At 43.8% G+C, this 22,652-nt stretch overlaps 1 protein-coding gene across 1 annotated transcript in view; it reads left to right on the forward strand.

Annotated features, from left to right (window-relative positions):
- The window catches only part of insra (insulin receptor a), a 67,930-nt gene that overhangs the window by 42,589 nt on the left and 2,689 nt on the right, over positions 1 to 22,652 (forward strand). The window contains exons 4-19 of the mRNA XM_054767008.1: positions 2,597 to 2,736; positions 2,811 to 2,955; positions 4,860 to 5,068; positions 5,447 to 5,573; positions 6,444 to 6,697; positions 10,535 to 10,702; positions 11,333 to 11,531; positions 11,639 to 11,919; positions 17,343 to 17,482; positions 17,581 to 17,740; positions 17,807 to 17,906; positions 17,988 to 18,055; positions 18,119 to 18,348; positions 19,486 to 19,596; positions 21,320 to 21,479; positions 21,582 to 21,711. Of these exons, the coding sequence (XP_054622983.1) occupies positions 2,597 to 2,736; positions 2,811 to 2,955; positions 4,860 to 5,068; positions 5,447 to 5,573; positions 6,444 to 6,697; positions 10,535 to 10,702; positions 11,333 to 11,531; positions 11,639 to 11,919; positions 17,343 to 17,482; positions 17,581 to 17,740; positions 17,807 to 17,906; positions 17,988 to 18,055; positions 18,119 to 18,348; positions 19,486 to 19,596; positions 21,320 to 21,479; positions 21,582 to 21,711 (2,622 nt within the window). The remainder of the gene's footprint in view (positions 1 to 2,596; positions 2,737 to 2,810; positions 2,956 to 4,859; positions 5,069 to 5,446; positions 5,574 to 6,443; positions 6,698 to 10,534; positions 10,703 to 11,332; positions 11,532 to 11,638; positions 11,920 to 17,342; positions 17,483 to 17,580; positions 17,741 to 17,806; positions 17,907 to 17,987; positions 18,056 to 18,118; positions 18,349 to 19,485; positions 19,597 to 21,319; positions 21,480 to 21,581; positions 21,712 to 22,652) is intronic.

A 22,652-nucleotide genomic window follows, 5' to 3' on the forward strand; every position in this document is an offset into this window, starting at 1 on the left:
GCCTGCCAGCCAAACACAAGGCTCACACTCCCGACGTTCTTGTCATGCTGCCAGAAAACGCAGCAAGGTCCGTCTTCTAACATGACATAGGTGTTCCACGGGGGTGGGGGGTGTCCTGCGGCCTAGGGTGTCCTGGTGCCATGTGTTCTCCCTTCATCATAAAAAGTTTCATTTAAAAACTGCATTTTGTTGCTGTGTTCAGGTGAGAATCAAGTTATATAAGAGGTGGCTTGACATGGTGCACATGCGTTAATCATGCAAAAAATGTGAACGTAATTAATGAAATACATTTGTTACCGCTGTTAATGCGCTATTTTTGACAGCCCTAATATTTTGACATAATAAATGTGAGCTCCAAAGCGGTCATTTTTATGATAAATGGCTGTGTTGAGGTGGACGTGTTCTCTTCATCATGATTGCTAAGCAGCAACATGACTACTGTCTAGTTACACAGCATACAAAGCATCACAACCCGCACACAGTCACTTCCTGGGAAAAGCAACAGCAATTGCACACATTTATTTTTTTAGATTGCGTGTGTGAAAGCTTTATTGTCAGCGTCGTCAAGCCATACAATGGCCACAGCAGCTCTGTTAGATCAAACACGCACAAATGCTGGAAAATGTTGTCTTTTCTTATCACCCATGCTGTTGTGTTTTTTTTTTTTTTTTTTTTTAAGTTTTCTTGTTTACATTTATTTTTAGAATGTGCTGCAGAGCCACTAAAATAAAAGAACAACCTGCAGCCCTCAAATGGCCCCCGGGTAGCACTCCTGGCATAGCTAATAGTGCGTCCCATCAGTGCAGTTTGTGTAAGTCTGTCGCCGCTGACCCACGTGGAACCCTCTTCCACTCGCGTATCAGCAGTTTTACTCTAAACTCTCTCTGGTGCTGGCTCAACCCTTCCCATCGCTATGCGTGCTACAAATGAGGGCGCTTGGAATAAACAGCGTTGTGCTCAGTGTGCACGTGTGGCACCGGAGAGGAAAGAGGTCAACATTGATTGTACGTGAAGGGAAGATGTTTTTCTTCTTGGTTCTGTTTTTCAAGCCCTGCATTACATAGGTTGTTGTTTTAGTTGCTGTAATCTGTTATTAATCTCAAACACAACACGGCGGTGGCCCACAATGCGCGCCTTTGTTTTCTACGCATTACGTATTTGGCCTCGTAGACAAGTCACGGCCATGCATAACATTACCAATTAGTTTCTACTCGGGTGCACTACACAGAAGAGCAAAAGCAGCCGGACCAAACAATGACCCCGAGCAAAAGCACGCATCACTGGTGTCTAATCCTGGCTTTAATCGCAACCTTAATCGTTACGGGGAAAAATGCTCTGCCGAGTGAATTTGCTGCGGTTGCCGGGTACTTTGGATTTCAGCTCGCCCCGTGTTACGAGTGATGGGATTGTACAGATGGCTTTTGAGGAAATTATTTCATCCACAGAGCTACGCCCGTCTGTGTTATGAGCGCATGTTATGTAAGCCAGGTGCTTTCACCGGGTTAGGGCGGCTCATAAAGACTGAAGCGGAATCAAGATGATTTTCACATGAGTTTTGTTGCGTTCGGAGTGAATCACGTCTGTCGCCCCATGTGAACTTTGGAGCACTGGCATGAGAGAGCAAAAGAAAGGGCAGACAAACACATTTAGCCGCGCTGCTAATGGGCTTGATATTTCTCACAGGATGTTGATGCAGGGCGAGGGCAGAGATGAGAGCCGGATAAAGAGAATGGCATCGCCGTTGTTGTACCTACTTTGCTTTTGTTGTTAGTGCTACCTGAGTTCAGTTCAATGCCTTGATGTGGCGCCAAATCACAACAGTTGTCTCATGGCACTTTACACTTGGAAACAGAACCAACTGAAACCCCACATGAGCAAACACCTGGCGACGGGAAAGAAAGCTTGAACAGAACCCAGGCCGTGTGGGGCGGCCGTCTGTCTCGACCGGTTGGTTTGAGATAGAAAAATAGAGTAGAGGGATGGCTGGTGGATCAAGCCAGAAGTCTTTATCTTAGTCCAAGAAACGAAAAGAGGAGTGCCTCTGATACATATCAGTAGGCCTGGTCGAGAATTGTCCGACAGATTATTGTCGATAATCGATATGATTGACTACATTGCGAGTACATCGAATTGGGGGGTGGGGGAAATAATCGATTCGTAGATGCATCACGATGCGGACATTGACGATTTTTCATCGACTCATAAATGGCAATAATTGATGCTGACGGAACAAAAAGTCATAAAGTGGAAGTGGCGTGTATGGTGGTGCACCTAATTGTAAGACGCTACCAGAATGGCTGAGCGTAAACTGGATTTAAAGTGAGCGTCTGGAAGCACTTGGGCGTTCACGTAGTTGAAAGTCTGACGACATGTGCCATGTTTGACTCCGGTTGCCACAAACATGCTATGGTAAGTTTGAATGCTTTTGCTTCTCTGTTGGAACCAGAAATGATGTAATGCGACACAGGCTGGAACACCGAGTGTGCACCCTTGGTGTGCTTCCGCGGAGATAAACTGACTGCGGGTACCGGAGTGAAATGAGTTTTGTCGGCTCGGGTGTAACATTCCAAGATTGTTTGTTTCTTTCTTCCTCCAGACTGAACTGTACACCATGTGCCGGCCTCTGTCCAAAGGTATGCATGGGCCTAAAGACTGTGGACTCGGTCACGGCGGCTCAGGCGCTGAGAGGCTGCACCATCCTGAACGGCAGTCTGGTCATCAACCTGCGGGGAGGAAGTGAGGAGTCGTTTTCTTCCACAGTGATGCCAGTTAACGAATCAGACCCTCACGTCTTGTGTGTTTTGCGACAGACAACATAGCGGCGGAACTGGAGGCCAGTCTGGGCCAGCTGGAGGAGATCACCGGCTACATGACGGTGCGGCGGTCCTACGCCCTCGTCTCCCTGTCGTTCTTCCGCAAGCTCCGCGTTATCCGCGGGGAGGAGACAGAAATTGGGTGAGGCAGCAAATTTACCCCCAGGGATCCTCATCACGTCTGTTATGAATGCAGAAGAACATCACGGCCCACCTTAGCTTGTTGTTTAAAGGCTCCCTGACACCATTCATCAACTTTGCTTAAATACGTTCTATTTTGTTTGTAATTATGGTCTACATCAGGGGTAGGGAACCTATGGCTCGGGAGCCAGATGTGGCTCTTTAGATGACTGCATCTGGCTCTCAGACATTTCTTAACACCATAAAATCTGTTTTATTTCAATTTGTTTTCCTGACATTTTAAAGTAAAACATGACAGAAATCAGTGTTAAAAATAACATTTAAAATATGCATTCTAATGCATTTTAATCCATTTGATTTTGTAGCGCAATGCCAGCTGTCCTTCCCATTTTCCAGTGTCAGACACCAAAACTTGATTATTGGGGTCGTCCCTCCTTTAATCCTTCAGCTAGCTAATTGTGCAGAGACAACCCTTTTGACGAAAAATGGAAAGAAAGATACGGAGTAGCGCGCAAAACCATGCAGCAGCAGAAGTTGCATTAATGGTAAAAAGTAATGTATTTATTATTGGTTAGCTTCAATATAACATTTTTATAAAAAGAATAAATTCAGAGACTTATTAAATTCTAAAATTGTTGGTCTTCCTTAAATATACACACATTTGGTTGTATTCGGTGTTGAAACATGATATGGCTCTCACGGAAATACATTTTTAAATATGTGGCTTTCATGGCTCTCTTTGCCAAAAAGGTTCCCGACCCCTGGTCTACATTGTTCCATTTTTGAAAGCCAACAGGGAAATTTGCAAAAATGACATTTAAAGTTCGTGGCGTCTAGCTCTCGCAGTTCAGTCTTATTTCCAGAAGTGATGCTAGTACCATAATTTAGGTAAACAAACATGGCGGTGTACGACACAGAGGATGTTTACAGTGATTATAGCCAATATTTGAGCCATGTGTCAATAGGAACAAACATTTGGAAATGAAACATTTGGAAGAACTTGCAGAACATGGACTTAAGCCTTAAGACATGGAGATGAAGATTGGTTGCCTTCAAAACACAGAATGATGAGTGTAAATGACTCTGGAGTTGCTTATCCTTCAACTATTCTTTTAAATGGTCTTCTTAATGAGCGTAAAGGGCTTTTTATAGCCTGGTTGATTGTATATGTGGATCCATTTTTGCCACTGTCGCCCCGCCCCCCACAGTAAACATTGCTGTGAAAAGATGTTTATATAACATGTATAATGTTCTACAGCCTTGTCGCTATCATGTAATACTGTTTAGAAGACATTATGTAACCAAGACATGACAGACTCTGACTGACTCTGTTTCCTGTGTAACGGCAGAATATCATCCCTTTTCAAAATGCATTTATAGCATACTTCAAATGCTTCATGTAAACGTGTTCCTATATAACAGTCATCAGTGAAATGATCACTGCAAAGAACAGAACTGTTTCGGTTTCTGCACTTGCGTCGTCCATTGTTGTCGTAACCTTCCTCTTTTGTAAAAGAAACCAAACTTACTGTATCACTTGAATACTGTTAACATCCAGCAGCAACACGACATTTTGGCATGACTACTGTTTGGGTGAAAAATATACCAAACCACGTCCACCATCTACTTGGAGAAGCGTTTATTTACTCTGCTTTAGCTGAGAGGTGTCACAAGATGACGTCACTTCTGGAAACGAGGCAGAACTGCGACTTTTGTCAGGGCTGGCGCCATCAACTATAAATGTCATTTTTGTGAATTTACTGTTGGCTTTCAAAAATGGAGCAATGTAGAATAATACATACGTAATTCCAAACAATATATAAGATATTTAAGCAAACTTGATGAATCATGTCGGGGAGCCTTTAAGGCTTTGAAGCATTGATTGATGATCATTCCATTTCCCAGCAATTACTCCTTCTACGCCCTGGACAACCAGAACCTGCGGCAGCTGTGGGACTGGTCCAAGCACAAGCTGAGCATTCCGCAGGGCCGCATGTTCTTCCACTACAACTCCAAGCTCTGCATGTCCGAGATACGCAAGATGGAGGAGGTGACGGGCACCAAAGACCGCAAGAACGACATTGCATCCAAGACCAACGGGGACCAGGCCTCGTGTAAGTTGCTACGGTGACACGGTGCAGAGGCGAGCGCATTCGGTGTTGCGGTTATGGTAGTCATTTCCCGACTGCCTGTGTTTGCAGATCTTTTATTAGCATCGCCACTTTGTTCTTTAGCGCTTATTGTCTGCTCTCCTGTGCGCTTGCTAGTCAAACAGGAGCAAACAGCTAATGTATGTGACTCTTCTCGTGCACATTTATGGATGCACGCTCTGTATAAGTTGTCATATGAGATAAAGGCAAAAGCATATCCACCGCTCTAGAATGATGGAGTGTGTGCACACGGGCGGCAGATCCTTCCTCCTCAACTACGTTCTTACTGGGAACATCTTCCGCGTCTGTCTTCGCCTCACGTTCTGCAATTTGTGTTGTCAGGTGAGAACCACGTGCTGAAGTTCACTCAGATCCGCACCATGAGCGATAAGATCATGATCAAGTGGGAAGCCTTCTGGCCCCCAGACTTTCGAGACCTGCTGGGCTTCATGGTGCTCTACAAGGAGGCGTAAGCATATATATACAGTATATATGTGTGTTTCTTCAGTTTCTTCTTCATTTTAACGTCTGATACAACTAAAGGTACCTTTTGTCTGGACAAATATAACGATGCCCACAAAAATAGCTCAAAAGAGGTACACTTTTTGGCAGTACAATGCTACAGCTACTCATGGAAGAAGCTCTTATTATTTATTTGTATATCATCATCATATATTTGTTATCATCATTATATTTATCCAAACAGATGTGCCTTTAGTTGTACCAGGCATTAAAACGGGTCAATCGGCTGAAGAAACAAGGATGGGTGGCGTAATCATTTTTTCCATGACTGTGTATTTTGCACCGTGTTTTGCTGCATAGTGCCAGTGTGACCTCGTGTGAATCTCGCTGAGGTGTGCTATTAGACTGTAAGTATTGAAGGGAGAGGCCTTACCCCCCCTTTCATGAATAGTTCTTTACAGTCATTGCACATTGCATATTTACAATCCGTAGGCCAAACTGACAGTAGACCGCAGACATACTGAGCTAGCAAGCTTTTTTGCTCAGTGCAGCATGGCGCACTTTGATGAGGTCTCACTCATTCACATCAATATTGGCAGAAAAAATAAAAATATATACAGTATATATCTCCAATATGTCATTTTTATACCAATATCAGCATCCCTACAAAAAGGCAAAGCGTGCTTGTGGAATTCATCTTTTGTGTTTTTGGACATTTTTGAGACATCTTCTCCCCAGATTGTGACGCATAGCTCCCTGGGACTGGAGAAGTTGGATGTTTTGTGTGTCCGATGGGTGTCCCATCCTGTCGCTGTTGGAAATGACAAATCCAACAGCTTCTTTCAACTGTCATTTTCAACGTGTTCCTCCTTGATAGGCCCTTTCAGAACGTGACGGAGTTTGACGGGCAGGACGCCTGCGGCTCCAACAGCTGGGTCATCGCGGATGTGGACCCGCCGCCGCGCTCCACCGAGGGCGACAGGGACCACTTTGAGCCAGGCCACCTCATCCTGCCCTTGAAGCCCTGGACGCAGTACGCCATCATGGTGAAGACACAGCTCTCCGCCTCTGATGAGCACCAGGTCAACGGGGCCAAGAGTGACATCATCTACGTGCGCACCAACGCCACCAGTAAGATGGCGCCGTTTGCCACATTTAGGCTTCCTCTTTGTCGATTTGTCAATTCAGTTGCTATATTTGTGGAAGGAAATCAATGTCTGGCCCCCTCCTACAGCAACACAGCAAAGGAAAGCAGCAACATGTGGCCGCCACTCATATAACATATGTATGGTAGGTGAGGGGCTTTGCCTAGATCACTAGTTCTCCTAAAGCAGTCTCCAGGGGGCTTTTGTAAGCCTTATAGCATGTGACACCCATCATATTTACTGTCCCATAAGGCGGGGTGGCTCTCCCCACCCTGAAATAAATCCCTTTAATCAAGGAAAGATGGAAGAAAACCTCTGGAAGAGCATCCACGTTTGTTGGTATTCTTTAGTAAGAATAACACATTCCATATGTTATTACAGCATCTCACATTTCAGCCAGCATGTTTATGACAGCATATCTTCTCAAGAGATACTATCAGTGTCAGACGTGGATATACATTAAGCTGCTACAGAAGGTCAGACCAAACCCAAATACATTTTTATTGCAATAATTTAAGTCTAATCTGTTCCAGACACCCACAAATATGAACAAAAACACGTTTTATAGAAAACAATGATAGTTTTACACTCAGAAAACATGTTTCATTCTAGTCGGTCACACACTTACCTTCAAGACTTCATCACTTAATTGTAGACTTCAGCAGCAGCCGCAATCATCATTACACACGTAATGTGTCTCCTTTCAACCATTCCCCCTTGCAACATGTGTCAACTAGGAACCCTTACGCAACAGACGCTACCTTCCTACTTGGCTAGGTTTTCTTTCTGGAATTCAATCGTGTTTATCGCCGTCTTTATCAAAGTTCTGGCACTGGCAACTGTTTTTGCCACCGTGTTCAAGCCCTGACCACATGGGAACGCTCCTGAGATTTGTTTTTGGCGGGTTGAAAAAAATGTGCGTCCACACTGTGCCGGGTTAGTAAATAGTTGCATCGAGATGGGAAGGATGTGAAAAGGATCGCTGTGAAAAGACACGCAGACGGAACCACGTGACACACCAAACCATAGAAGAAGAAAGAACGCATCCCAGGCTCATCTGGACGTACAAAGTGGAATTACTTCTGCGAGAAGAAGACAACAAAATATCAGGAGAATGTCGACTGGCGTGAGTCACATGAGAGCAAATATCCACATATTGCGAAGGGGTGGCGTTGTGTCGGTAACGTCATCGTTTTTGTACAACATCGATGTCGGCTGTCTTCACAAAAACAACAAGCCGGCGTTTTCAGATTTTCTCACGCGCTTGAAAAAAATACCATTTCAGGGCACCCAGAAGATAAGATTAGATTGATTGATTGATTGATTATCTCCAAGATAATTTTGCGTTTCCAGCAGCTCAGCAAACGTATCACGTATCACGTATCACATAATAAGAAAACAAACAAAGCAGTATGTGCTGGCATGTTGTGTGGCAGCGCATCATAACCAGTCAGTTTGCGTGTGCCAGCCATGTGATGACAGACGCCACTGACAAGGTGCCTCTCGTAAAAATACTTTGGATTGTTTTGTGTTCCCTTCATTGCAGCTACACTTACACCACCTTTTATCTTCTTTTGCACGAGACCTGTCATTGGTCGCTGCCAAGAAGCAAAGCAAGCTTTTTTGTTCAAGCAGCCGTGCCAAGAGGAGGGTGATACTCGCCTGCCACCTCCGGGTCCAAGGTCCCGGCGTTTGCGTCAGCAGTGTCATTGAAGAGCACCGCACCTCGCCAGAAGGCCAGAGCCGTCATAACGAATAATGCGGTTGGACTGGTGTGATGCAGCGCTTCAAATAGTCTCCTTCACCCTTGCATCCAGACAACACCCCCACCAACACAGCACTGTGGGCTAGGCCCTGTCAAAGATCCTTTATTTTATCACCCACTCGAATGTCTGACTCGCATATCTAATCTGTTCATACCACAATAACATGGAAATTGGTTGTGCTCCCCCAGTCGCCTCAACCTTGCACAGGGTCAGTGTCCTGCACTTGATGCAAATGAGTACATCTCTAAAACTTTTTATTTATCTGCTAAAAGCACTTCTTACACTTGCACGCATTTCGCCTCCGCATTTTCCCACAGTTTTCCTTAGCAGTACATGTCATTTAGTTATGACAAGCGTGGAGGCTAGTTTGCGCGCCATTTGTGTTCCGTTTACACATAAATTCCGCACTTCGCATGCGAGTCGTGACCAAAAATGGTGTGCATTGGCACAAAATGACCACACTCCCGCACGACTTGTGTCCAGCGCATACCCATGTTCCCACAGGGGTGTGCATCGTCACCACCACTTCCCGCATATGTGAAGCAGACGTGGCATCACCCCATAGCGTCATGAACTCCTCTATTCGCAAGGAACTAATGAGATATTGAACTCCAGAGAAGAAGCTCCTGCAATGAAGAACTGTAAGTCTATACTTTCTCGCAGCTGCAGCCAGAGAATGTGCAAAGAGCAGGAAGGAGGCAGAAAACTAGCAGAAAAAAAGAGACACGGACAGTGTGGGAGAGGGAGTTGCTTTGGGCATCATCATCACTTATTAACAAAAAATCACAAGGAAGATCCAAGACGCTGCAGAAATTACTTAAGAATTCCTTCAAGGATTGCTTCAAGAGGCGGTGGAAAAGTTAACCCATTCATCTGAATGACAAATGCAGTGGTGAGCTTTGACGGGCACCGCCCGCATTGTTTACACGTAGGTTGCTCCGCGTTCACATTGCGTGGCACAAATTTTGACCATTTCAAAAGTGGACAATGCGGGCGATGCGTGTCTCATTCACATGAATGGGTTAACTTTTCCACCACCAATTTGGGTGGAATTATCAAGTAATTTTTGTAGCCTCTTGGTTCTTCCTTGAGATTTTCTGTCAATACCTGATCATCGTGCCCAAAGCCATGGCTTCAGCAATTCAGCAATTCCCTCTCCCACACTCGTCGTGTCTCTTTTTTTTCTAGTTTATTTCCTCCTTCCTGCTCTTTGCACATTCTCTGCCTGTAGCTGCGAGAAAGTTTCTTTATTGGAGGAGCTTCTTCTCTGGAGTTCAATATCTCGTAGGTTCCTTGCAAATAGAGGACTTAATGAAGCTACAGGGGTGATGCCACCACCGCTTCACGGATGCAGGACGATGCACACCCATGAGGGAACAACGCACGTTGTTGTCGTGCACGAGATGTAAACATTACTTGACGAGGTGTAAATAAGTCGTGCGGGAGCATGGAACACAAACAATTCGCAATCTAGTCTTCACGCTTACTGCGGGACAATGCGGAGGTGAAAGGCGTGCAAGCGTGAACGCCCCTAATGCATGCTGCACTATTTTAGCACACATCGGTATTATGCTTCTTTGGCTCCCACTTTTTGGTCTTTCAGGTGAAGATAATAGCCAACACGCACATATTTCTACCTTTTGTTGTGGTTATTTAAAAGGAAGTGTCGTACAAGTGTAAAAATAAGCCAACCACTGTTACTGGGTCCCATTGTTAGCCTCATGCCAATCACTCCAGTTTTTGGACTAGTCGGGTTCTAAAAAGAAGTACAGGCCAGTCTTCATGCTTTGTCGAACAAGGATGGGTGTTTTCCCCACATTTACATTTTACAAGCCTCCTGTGGGAATTCGCACGCTCAAACAATACATCTTTGTCCGATGTAATTGTGATACCCACAGAATGGATTAGAAAGCCCTCAAGCCCTAGAAAGGCCGTGTCCATGCATCGGAGCTTTCTGGTAGATCCAAACATGCAGGAAGTACATTTCAAGTTTTGCGACGTCTTTGATGTTCTACGGCATATTGTGACACGGCAGCCTCCTCCGTCCTCTGCCACAGAACCTTCAGTGCCGCTGGACCCGATTTCCTCGTCCAACTCCTCGTCCCAGATCATCCTCAAGTGGAAGCCCCCCAACGACCCCAATGGCAACATCACTCACTACTTGGTCTTCTGTCAGCGGCAGGCAGAGGCCAGCGAGCTCTACAAGTTTGACTACTGTCAGAAAGGTGCGTGCTGGTGTTTGTTGTCATAGCATAGTTTGGCTGGTCCTGTGACTTGTACAGGTGTATGTACAGGTGTATGCACAGGTGTATGCACTCTATCTGCTGGATCTACCTGCTTGTTTTCAAATGTTTCTTTCTACTGACTGACATGAAGCAAGACGTGAACATTACCTTCGACTTGTGACGACTATATGCTGCTCCTGTCTCCAAGAAGAAATGAAATGAAACATGAACTTCATAGAAATTGTTCATGCAAGAATTCAATGCATTGAATGATGTGCAATGAGATCGGGAGTTTTGTGAACTTGCTTTCCCGTAACTCTCTGGCTTGTTATGCTAACTGAGCCTATTCAGCCTCCCAGGTACCGTAGATGTTAGACTAATCTGCTCTGTCACGTATCACCATAACTGTCAACATTTGCATTTGAAAATACGGGAACGTCACCACCACCGCCAGCCCACAAAGCACGAGTGTGCCCCACCCTGCTCTTCTTTAGCCCTTTGACCAATGAAATTTAGGGTTTTTATGATAGAGTTGCCTTCGTGTGCACAATCATGCCCGCCCCGGGCATGTGCGTGTGTTTGTTGTCTTGTCGTGCTTTGTAACGCCGTTGTTTGACTCCCTCCTGTCAGGCATGAAGCTGCCGTCGCGAGTGCCCACTCAGGTGGACAGCGACGAGGAGCAAAAGTGGAACCAGACGGAGGAGCAGGGCCTGGGGACACGGTGCTGCGCCTGCCCGAAGACGGACAAGGAGCTGAAGAAGGAGAAGGAGGAGTTGGAGTACCGCAAGACGTTTGAGAACTACCTACACAACGAAGTCTTTGAGATGAAGTACGACGCAACACAAGATGTCCACACGTGAAATATTCATGAACAATTCCTTTTGCAGAGGACTTGTAGATCAACAATCTTTGATCACCTCACCCTTCTGCACGCAGACGCTCCCGACAGCGGCGTGCTGTGATGGGCATCGCCAACCAAACACGCCCTTTACCCACCACGGCTTCCGGCAGGCCGGCGGGCACCCTCATCCCCGATGACGAGGAGACGTTTGAGAGCACCAAGACCGTGGTCACCGTGCACGCCAAGGAGTCCACGGTCATCTCCAGTCTGCGCCACTTCACCAGCTACCAGATTGAAATCCACGCCTGCAACCACCCCACCGACCCGGCCCGCTGCAGCATGGCGGCGTACGTCAGCGCCCGCACCATGCCTGAAGGTACGATGTCGAGCACGAAACGATACCACATCATCCCACACGCTCGCTTCTTTCCAATAGGAAATAATACAATAACATGTATTAAGTACACTCGATAGATACTGTATACTGTAGATATAGATATAGATATAGATACTTAATTCATCTCCAAGAGAAATGTCTAAAACAATATTGTGGGTGACCACAATGTCATATGTGATGTTACACATATAATGGTATCAGTTGATATCGGAGTCAGAAATTGAAAGTTGGACAATATTGGCACATTGGTTATTGGCAAAAAAGCCAATATTGGACATCCCTAGAATATATACATATACATACAGACAGACAGACAGACAGACAGATAGATATCGGGATTAATCACAGTTTTCAAATGAATTAATCATGATTAATCACCATGTCGCAGTATGTCTGCAATGTGCCCATGTTTACTGTATTTTATTGAAAGAAAGAAGGGCAGGATTTTATATATATATATGTATATGTATATATATATATATGTGTATGTATATATATATGTGTATGTATATGTATATATATATATGTGTGTGTGTATACTGTATATATATGTATATGTATACATGTATGTCTGCAATGTGCCCATGTTTACTGTATTTTATTGAAAGAAAGAAGGGCAGGATTTTATATATATATATATATATATATATATATATATATATACTGTGTATATATATATACTGTATATATATATATATATACACTGTATGTATATATATATGTATATATGTGTATATATATGTATATGTATATATATATATGTATATATATGTGTATATATATATATGTATATATATGTGTATATATGTGTATATATATATGTGTATATATGTGTATATATATGTATATATATATATGTATATGTATGTATATATATATATGTATATGTATGTGTGTATATATATATGTGTATATATATGTATATATATGTATGTATATGTATGCATATATATATATGTGTATATATATGTGTATATATGTATATATGTATATATATATATGTATATGTATGTATATATATATGTATATGTATGTGTGTATATATATATGTGTATATATATGTATATGTATATATATGTATGTATATGTATGCATATATATATATATGTGTATATATATGTGTATGTATATATATATATATATATATATATATATATATATATATATACTGTATGTATATATATATATACTGTATGTATATATATATATATACTGTATGTATATGTATTAACAGCGCCAAATGAACTGAAAATTGAAATCACGTTAAGAGATGGCACACACGGATGAAAGTCTATTTACCTAACAGTACTTAATAGAATGCGTCAGACTTTAACTGTATTGTTATGGAGGAGTTGCGTTCAAAGACATCACGTCATTTAAGTTGAATTCCCATGTTTTGAGTGAATTTTCTGGGATTTTCGAGCATCCCTAAATGCAGCATGTACTTTGGCATTAAGAGTTACAAAGTGAGTGATATGAATATCCACTTATTGTTTTTCTTTTGTGTTGGTCTTTGTTTAGACCACACATACACGCATAATGAAGATGTTGTGTTGTTCAGAGCGTCCCTGAATGCATCTCGCAGTCTATCAAGTGACAATGAGGAAATGTTGTTGCAATGACAAATGGACGAGAGACATGTTTGTTTGGAGTTGGAGTTACAAATCGGAAATTATAAACTGCTACTATTTTCTTCAACTTTGAACCCTGCGGCTTATACAGCGGTGCGGCTCATTTCTAATCTTACTCACAATTAGTACTGATTGTTTAAATACTAGTGAGTCGGTGAGAAAGCCGTAGCTCTTCCTTTGGCAGGAGCCAAGCACGAGCTATCAGTGCACTCACAACAAGCTTGTGGTTGTCAGTGCAGGTTAGTATTAGTACCCAATATAAGAACATAACAGTTAACTTTAAAGACAGTTAGTAACAGCACTACATTCAGCACATGGCAACTTATACTCCAAAGGTTCATATACAAATATCCAAACATGTCCCAATATGACTTTAAAATAAAGAAAACGCCAACATTTTTAAAGGTTTCCCATAAGCTGCAATGACATCACCTCCCCGCCTTCACTGTTTCCCTGTCTTTTGGTCCTCTGGCTCCGTCTGGTGGACAGAAGCAGCATTGCAGCCATTTTCTATAAGTATGCTCTCCTCCGATCAAATGGTTTTCTCAATCGAAATGCATTTCTTTAAAATGTTTGAGGGGGGGCAGATAAAACATGCATTGATACATGTTTGTATATTTCTGAGGTGTAACTTCTGAGTGTTATTTGCTGCGTGATGAGTTTAATGTTTGTAAGATGAAACCGTGAGTCAGGCCGTGATATTGAGCGAGGTTCCAACGGGTTGACAAGCTCGTTCTGAGTGACAGCAGAGAGACGTGGCTTTCCGTGATGCGTATGCCGCAGTTACACCAAAACATTTCACAGCATTAGTCATGAAATAGATGAGTTACCGCCGTTAATGTGCTGACAGCCATCTTCTATGCCGCTTATCCTCACCAGGGTATGCTGGAGCCTATCCCAGCTGACTTTGGGCGATTGGTGGCCAGCCAATCACAGGTCACATATAGACAAACAACCATTACACTCAAGTTCATAACAATTTACAGTCTCCAATGAAGCTAACGCGCATGTTTTTGGAATGTGGGAGGAAACCCACACATGCACGCACGCATGGGGAGAACATGCAAACTCCACACAGGGATGCCCGACTGTGTGGCCAACATGCTAACCGCTAGGCCACCGTGCAGCCCCCCTCATATACAGTATACGTATATATCATATTTATACACACTATAGAGATTTTTGTTTTACTTTAAATGCTTCAAATATTTTTAACAACTTCAGATTTACCCGTAGATATCAAGTTTTAATCATTTCTTTAATGTTTGATTCCCTTTTTGTTCCAAGGGTTTCTTTCATGTGAGAAAGGCAAAACATGCACTATTTTCCAAAAATGAGATTTAAAGTGGAATATTTGAGATGAGGTCATTCTAGCCTTGAATGGGCCAATCATTCCAAGCAGCACTGATTTGACCAGGATTACTTTTGGAGCAATGACTGTTTGTTCAAGCGACACGCGCTGAAAACAAATTTTAAAAAAGCCTCCTTCTCAAGCTCTTTAGGACCTGGAGTGGACCTGCTCATAGACGTCTTTGAAGACGTAATATACGAGTGTATAGTGTATAGCAACCCTTCTCATCTTTTCAACAACCTCATAGTTAGAAAGCTCGTGATTTTTACACCTTTTCATCACCGTCAACAAACCGAGCGCTTCAGGCCTGCCAAGATTTGATGAATTTGATTTGGATGAATTTCACCCCCAAAAATATATCGTCACCACGATCACACCACTCTTCCTATCAAGCCCAGCACCAGCTTCATTTCATTCCTTCAGGTTCTTTATTGGTCAACGGTTTTTGCAGCGTCTAATTAAATGAATGGGATTTGTTTTTGGCTCCATCTAGTGGTTCAGAGGTGTCATTACACTCTAAGCCAATTTTCATTGAAGCAAAATTTGCGTATTGTTTTTTTGCCTAAATGAAGCATTTTCACGCATAAAAATGGCTAAATGAAATAAAATAAAAATGAAAAATACAAGGCATTAAGCCTTGCCGCCCTGCCGTGTCTCCTGTGTCATTGCTAGCTTGCTTGCTCGCTAGCTTGCAGTCTTTCTGTGTTTCCAAGTTTCTGCCCGACAAAACCCGCAATGTCGACGAAGCGTTCTGCGCCCTAAAGGCAGAGGAGGACGCTAACCATTGCACAAAAGGCTGGACTTGTGGACATGCTGAAAGAATGCAGAATAGCTACTACGGAATGCTGGAAATAAACCCTCGCTTCGAAGGAGGAGGACTGCAACAGGAGTCATGCAGCACCACGTTTTAACAGGGATACAAAAACACTACAGTGCTGCGAAAGGGCACCAGGGCGGAATGGCACGGCCAGAGGAGTGAAATACACATGAGCGACCTCATTTGTTGTGTCCAACCAAGTAGGTTGATCATTCAAACTCAAACGAAGGTTTTTGAGAGTGTTTAAACGAGAGAAAATGTGATCAAATCAGTGAAATGTGATCAAATAAATACCTAATTACTGTACAAAAATGAAGTTTGCTACTTGGCGGATTTTACTTATTTGCAGGCTATTTTGGGAAGCTAACCTCCACGATAAACAAGGGAACACTGTATTCCTTATAATCATCATCATAATAACACAGGCTACTGGTGTGGCTGTAACCCACTCCAAGCAAAGACTCAGCTATGAACCCCCAACATCACTTCCTGTCCTCCACAGATCTACAACACATTTACTGCGACACATACAAGCATGAGTTTATTCATGTCTTATTTTCTCTTATTATGTCTACTATATTCGGTAATAGGGGTGTTAAGGTGACTATAGGGGTGTTATTTCATGTCTAGAGGGCTCTAATCATGTTAAAAATCATATTTAGAAGGTGGTAAACAGGTTTTCTATGTCTTATGTCTTATTATGTCTACAATATTGGGTAATAGGAGTGTAAAGGTGACTATAGGGGTGTTATTTCATGTCTAGAGGGCTCTAATCATGTTAAAAATCATATTTAGAAGGTGGTAAACAGGTTTTCTATGTCTTATGTCTTATTATGTCTACTATATTGGGTAATATGAGTGTAAAGGTGACTATAGGGGTGTTATTTAATGTCTAGAGGGCTCTAATCATGTTAAAAATCATATTGAGAAGGTGGTAAACAGGTTTTCTGTGTCTTATGTCTTATTATGTCTACTATATGCGGTAATAGGAGTGTTAAAGTGACTGTAGAGGTGCTATTTCATGTCTAGAGGGCTCTAATAATGTTAAAAAATCATATTTAGAAGGTGGTAAACAGGTTTTCTGTGTCTTCTATGTCTTATTTTCTCTTATGATGTCCACTATATTGGGTAATAGGAGTGTTAAAGTGACTGTAGGGGTGCTATTTCAAGTCTAGAGGGCTCTAATAATGTTAAAAAAATCATATTTAGAAGGTGGTAAACAGGTTTTCTGTGTCTTCTATGTCTTATTTTCTCTTATGATGTCCACTATATTGGGTAATAGGAGTGTTAAAGTGACTGTAGGTGTGCTATTTCAAGTCTAGAGGGCTTTAATAATGTTAAAAATCATATTGAGAAGGTGATAAACAGGTTTTCTATGCTCTAACTACCAAAATATTCCATTTCTAAATGAGGAATCCTACTCGGTGGGTCTGGAACTATGAATGAATGAAACGAGGGATTCCTCCCTACTGTGTGTGTTCATAAGTGACTGTGGTTTGTCGTTCCACATTGTCAGTTAGGTTTATGTAATGAGTTTTCACGTTTGAGAAATAGCAGCCCCTTTCCATTTACGGCCTGCTTCTGTCTTCTGTTGTGGTCGTAGACAAAGCAGACGACATCCTGGGCGCCATCACCTACGAGGTGTCCGACATGACCGTGCACATGGTGTGGCAGGAGCCCGCCACCCCCAACGGCATGATCATCCTGTACGAGGTCCACTACAAGCGCATCGGAGACAGCGAGGTGAGCGTTTTAGAGCTCTCAGCTCGGCTGGTCGGTGCACACTGGCGTCAGCATTGGCGCCGTGTTTGATGCTGGCGTTTCCCTCACGTATGGTGCAGGAGCTGCACCACTGCGTGTCCAGGAACGTGTACAAGGCCACGCGCGGCTGCAAGGTGAGAGTCATGCACTCGGGGAACTACACCGTTAGGATCCGAGCCACCTCTCTGGCCGGGAACGGGTCCTGGACGGAGCCCACGTACTTCTACGTGCAGGATGCCAGTGAGTGCAGGCACTCTGCTTTCTCTGTGGAGTTTGTGTGCGGCGCCTCACCGTCTGCCTTCACAGGAGATCCCCTCAACGTGGCTAAGATTGTGATCGGGCCGGTCATCTGCGTGGTTCTGTTGCTGTGTGTGGCCGTGGCAGGATTTGTGATGTTCAAGAAGAAGTAGGGCTGCCTTTGTCTTCAACTTCCGCCATTCTTCCTTTCTTCTTTTTCTTTTAACTGGTGCTCCCCCCCCCCTTCCAGTCAAACACAAGGGCCTAGCGGTCCCATCTACGCCTCCTCCAACCCAGAGTACCTCAGCGCCAACGACAGTAAGCCCCCTGAAGAGCACTAACGTGTTGTTGGCAGCGGTGTAACTGATGTCTGCCGTGCAGTGTACGAGGAGGACGAGTGGGAGGTGGCACGGGAGAAGATCAACATCAAGCGGGAGTTGGGCCAAGGCTCCTTCGGCATGGTGTATGAGGGCATCGCCAAGGACATCATCAAGGGCGAGGGCGACACCCGCGTAGCCGTGAAGACGGTCAACGAGTCTGCGAGCCTGAGGGAGAGGATCGAGTTCCTCAACGAGGCCTCGGTCATGAAAGCCTTCAGCTGCCACCACGTGGTAAGAAGAAGGCGGCGCGTTCAAGGACTTCCTGTTTGTTTGTTTGTGTTTTTAAGGAAAAACGTCAGATCCACGCGGCCAAGACTCGTGTGCGGGGACAGCTGATAGCGCTCACGCCATCTCTTAAAAGCGACTGACTGGCCACCAGTCCAGGGTGTACCCCGCCTGGCAACCATAAGTCAGCTGGGATAGGCTCCAGCATACTCACAAGGATAAGCAGCAGCGAAGATGGATTGATGGACTTTTAAAATGGCAGCTTGAATTAAAGCAATCAATGACCTGATTGCTTCAACCACAATGTCATGAATAAATACCGTAGCTGATTACAATACTTAACAATAACGGCACATTAATCCCTCATCTATCACTGGCTCCGGAGCCCCCAGGCCCCATCATGCTAAGGGAATGTCCACAAAGTAGCCTTTATTTACAAATTGAATATTTTGGTAGTCAGAGTGTAGAAAACCTGTTAAACACCTTCTAAACACGCCTTCTAACATGATTAGAGCCCTCTAGACATGAAATAATACCCCTATAGCCACCTTTACACTCTTATTACCCGATATAGTAGACATAATAGGACAAAATAAGACATACAACACCTGTTACTGGCCTTCTAAAGTAGCTTTTTAACATGATTAGAGCCCTCTAGACATGAAATAACACCCCTATAGCCACCTTTACACTCCTATTACCCAATATAGTAGACATAATAAGACAAAATAAGACATATAACAACTGTTAATGGCCTTCTAAATTAGCTTTTTAACATGATTAGAGTCCTCTAGACATGAAATAACACCCCCATAGTCACCTTTACACGCCTATTACCTGATATAGTAGACATAATAAGAGCAAGTAGTCAAGCACCAAAGGGAGATGATGTATGTGTTAAAGGTGTGGAACTGTGAGAGCAGTGTCGTGAGGGATTATTTCACCGTTCCATGAAGGTTACACGTTGTTTTGCGTTTTATTCCATGAAACTTTGGTGCGAGTAAATCATCAGAAGAAGCAGATATTGTCGAGCTGCGGTTCAGTAAAGTTGATTCAAGCTCCTTGCTGCCACCCACCGGACTGAGAAGAGAATTTCATTCTACGTATTTTATTCACCATAACAAGTCATGCCTTGTTTACCAGGTGCGTCTGCTGGGCGTGGTGTCCAAGGGCCAGCCCACCCTGGTTGTGATGGAGCTGATGACCCACGGAGACCTGAAGAGCTACCTGCGCTCCCTCCGGCCCGACGCCGAGGTAACTTTCCCTCGCTGGCGTCATTTATGCCGCTGGACGGCCTGCTCTTTAAAAGTCCACACCGCGGTAGCATGGTAGCTAGTGTAGCATGATGACATATATCACATACTACAAACACACTCAGAAGCGCCATAGTCCCCCCCATTGTGATTTACACCATAAATATTAGTCCTACGTTGATTTTATCTACATATTTAGACTCCTTGACCTTGAAAACACACCATGGAAGAGATTGAATGACTTCAAGAATGCTAACAATGCTAATGTTAGCATTCTAACACCTAGTGCCAAGTACCTCTGAAAAAGTTAAAAATGTTAGTTTATGTTAAAAATGTTAGTATGATAGCGCCAAGTGTTTGTATAAGTGCCTGCCTCTGAAAATGCTAAAAATGTTGTGTAATGTAAGAATGCAACTCCAGAGGAATAAAGCTGATGAGCCATACAATGAAGTTATGGGAAAGAGTAGTTGAAGCTAGACTAAGGGCAGAAGTGAGCATTTGTGAGCAGCAGTATGGTTTCATGCCAAAAAAGAGTACTACAGACGCAGTATTTGCTTTGAGGATGTTGATAGAGAAGTACAGAGAAGGCCAGACGGAGCTGCATTGTGTTTTTGTAGATGTGGAGAAAGCTTATGACAGGGTGCCCAGAGAGGAAGTGTGCTATTGTATGAGGAAGTCTGGAGTGGCAGAGAAGTATGTTAGAGCGGTGCAGGACATGTATGAGGACTGGAAGACAGTGGTGAGGTGTGCTGTAGGTGGGACAGAGGAGTTCAAGGTGGAGGTGGGACTGCATCAGGGATCAGCTCTGAGCCCCTTCTTGTTGGCTATGGTGATGGACAGACTGACAGACGAGGTTAGACAGGAATCTCCATGGACTCTTATGATGTTTGCAGATGACATTGTGATCTGCAGTGACAGCAGGGAACAGGTGGAGGAGAAGCTAGAGAGGTGGAGGTTTGCCCTGGAAAGGAGAGGAATGAAGGTTAGCGCAGTAAGACAGAGTACATGTGTGTGAATGAGAGGGACCCAAGTGGAAGACTGAGCTTACAGGGAGAAGAGATCCAGAAGGTGGAGGATTTGAAGTACTTAGGGTCAACAGTCCAGAGCAATGGAGAGTGTGGAAAAGAGGTGAAGAAGCGTGTACAGGCATGATGGTACGGGTGGAGAAAGGTGTCAGGTGTGATGTGTGATAGAAGAGTTTCAGCTAAAATGAAAGGAAAGGTGTACAAAACTGTGGTGGTGTTTGGTCTAGAGACAGTGTCCATGAGGAAAAGACAGGAGACAGAGCTGGAGGTAGCAGAGATGAAGATGCTGAGGTTCTCTCTGGGAGTGACCAGGAAGGATAGGATCAGGAATGAGTACATCAGAGGGACAGCACATGTTAGAGGTTTTGGAGATAAAGTCAGAGAGGCCAGACTGAGATGGTTTGGACATGTCCAGAGGAGAGATAGGGAATATATCGGTAGAAGGATGCTGAGTTTGGAACTGCCGGGCAGGAGGCCTAGAAGAAGACCAAAGAGGAGGTTTATGGATGTAGTGAAAGAGGACATGAAGGTAGTTGGTGTGAGAGAAGAGGATGCAGAAGACAGGGGTAGATGGAGGCAATTGATTCGCTGTGGCGACCCCTGAAGGGAAAAACCCAAAGGAGAAGAAGAAGTTAGTATATTTTAGCATGCTAACAGCTAAGTGTCTCGGTGATATGATGAAGAAAATGCGTCCCTCAGAACAACCCGGGCCGTCCGCCTCCCACGCTGAAGGAGATGATCCAAATGGCGGCTGAGATCGCGGACGGCATGGCGTACCTCAACGCCAAGAAGTTTGTGCACAGAGACCTCGCCGCCAGAAACTGCATGGTGGCTCAAGATCTCACCGTCAAGATAGGAGGTGAGTGTTGGACCTCACTCAGCGTGTCATACACGCCTACTGTAAAACGCACGCACGCTCGCACACGCACGGCATTCCAAGCTTTTCTGGTCTCTCTGGTAGACTTCGGCATGACCAGAGACATCTACGAGACGGACTACTACAGGAAGGGCGGCAAAGGCCTGCTGCCCGTCAGGTGGATGGCACCAGAGTCCCTCAAGGATGGCGTCTTCACGGCACATTCAGACTGCTGGTGGGCAACACGCTTATCCGCAGCTACGGTCCATGCTAGCCAAACACGCAGCATGCTAACACGTTGTGTGTATTGCAGCGGACAGAAAAAGCTTGATTATTCTCATCATAATATTGGGAGTTTATTCTTGGGGAATTGCAACTTCTCTTAATATTTACATTTCATTCTCATAAAATTACAGCTGGGTTTGTTTCCACTTCTCTTCTTGTTGAGGGAAAAAAAGGGAAGTGTAGCTCCCTGTAGTTGGGTATGAACGACCGTCGTTCATACCCAACTACAGGGAGCTACACTTCCCTTTTATCGGAGGTGCTAATGTGAGGAGAGGATTATACCACAACTCCGCCCAGTCTTAGTGTAAGGAACCAATAGGAGGAGGGTGTTGGCACACCAATTCCGCCCACTCTTACTGTATTTAAGGCCTAAGCTACCAGCACTTATTAGTTCGCTGACGAAGCTCTTCGGATGAGGAGCGAAACGTCCGACACCTTCTTCACAGAAGTACAGATGACGTCTCAAGAAGCCTTTCCCTCGATGGACAACTCCTGTACGACTGAGAGCCTACACAGTTCTCTTCTTGTTTTTTTTTACATTTTCAGACTTCAACTTTGTTTTAGTCAATTTTCTTCTCATGATATTAGGACTTTCTTCTTATAACATCTTGGCCTTATTTCCTTCATTTGATAACCTCATTTTCCAAAAATGACAACTTTTATTTTGTTTAGTTTCTCATAATATTCCATTTAAAAAATAACATGCTTTGGTTCATATTTCAACTTCCTGCGACTAAAATGGGATCATTCTTCATGATAATGTTATGAGTTTATTCTTCACCTTTTTTCTCGTGATATATAATACTATATATAAGATATATAATATTTTGATTTTATTGGTTTTTCCATTTCTCCTTGTTTTTTTTTCCCCCCCCCAACTATTTCAACTTT

The sequence above is a fragment of the Dunckerocampus dactyliophorus genome, chromosome 2 (genome assembly GCF_027744805.1).
Source record: "Dunckerocampus dactyliophorus isolate RoL2022-P2 chromosome 2, RoL_Ddac_1.1, whole genome shotgun sequence".
NCBI lineage: Eukaryota > Metazoa > Chordata > Actinopteri > Syngnathiformes > Syngnathidae > Dunckerocampus > Dunckerocampus dactyliophorus.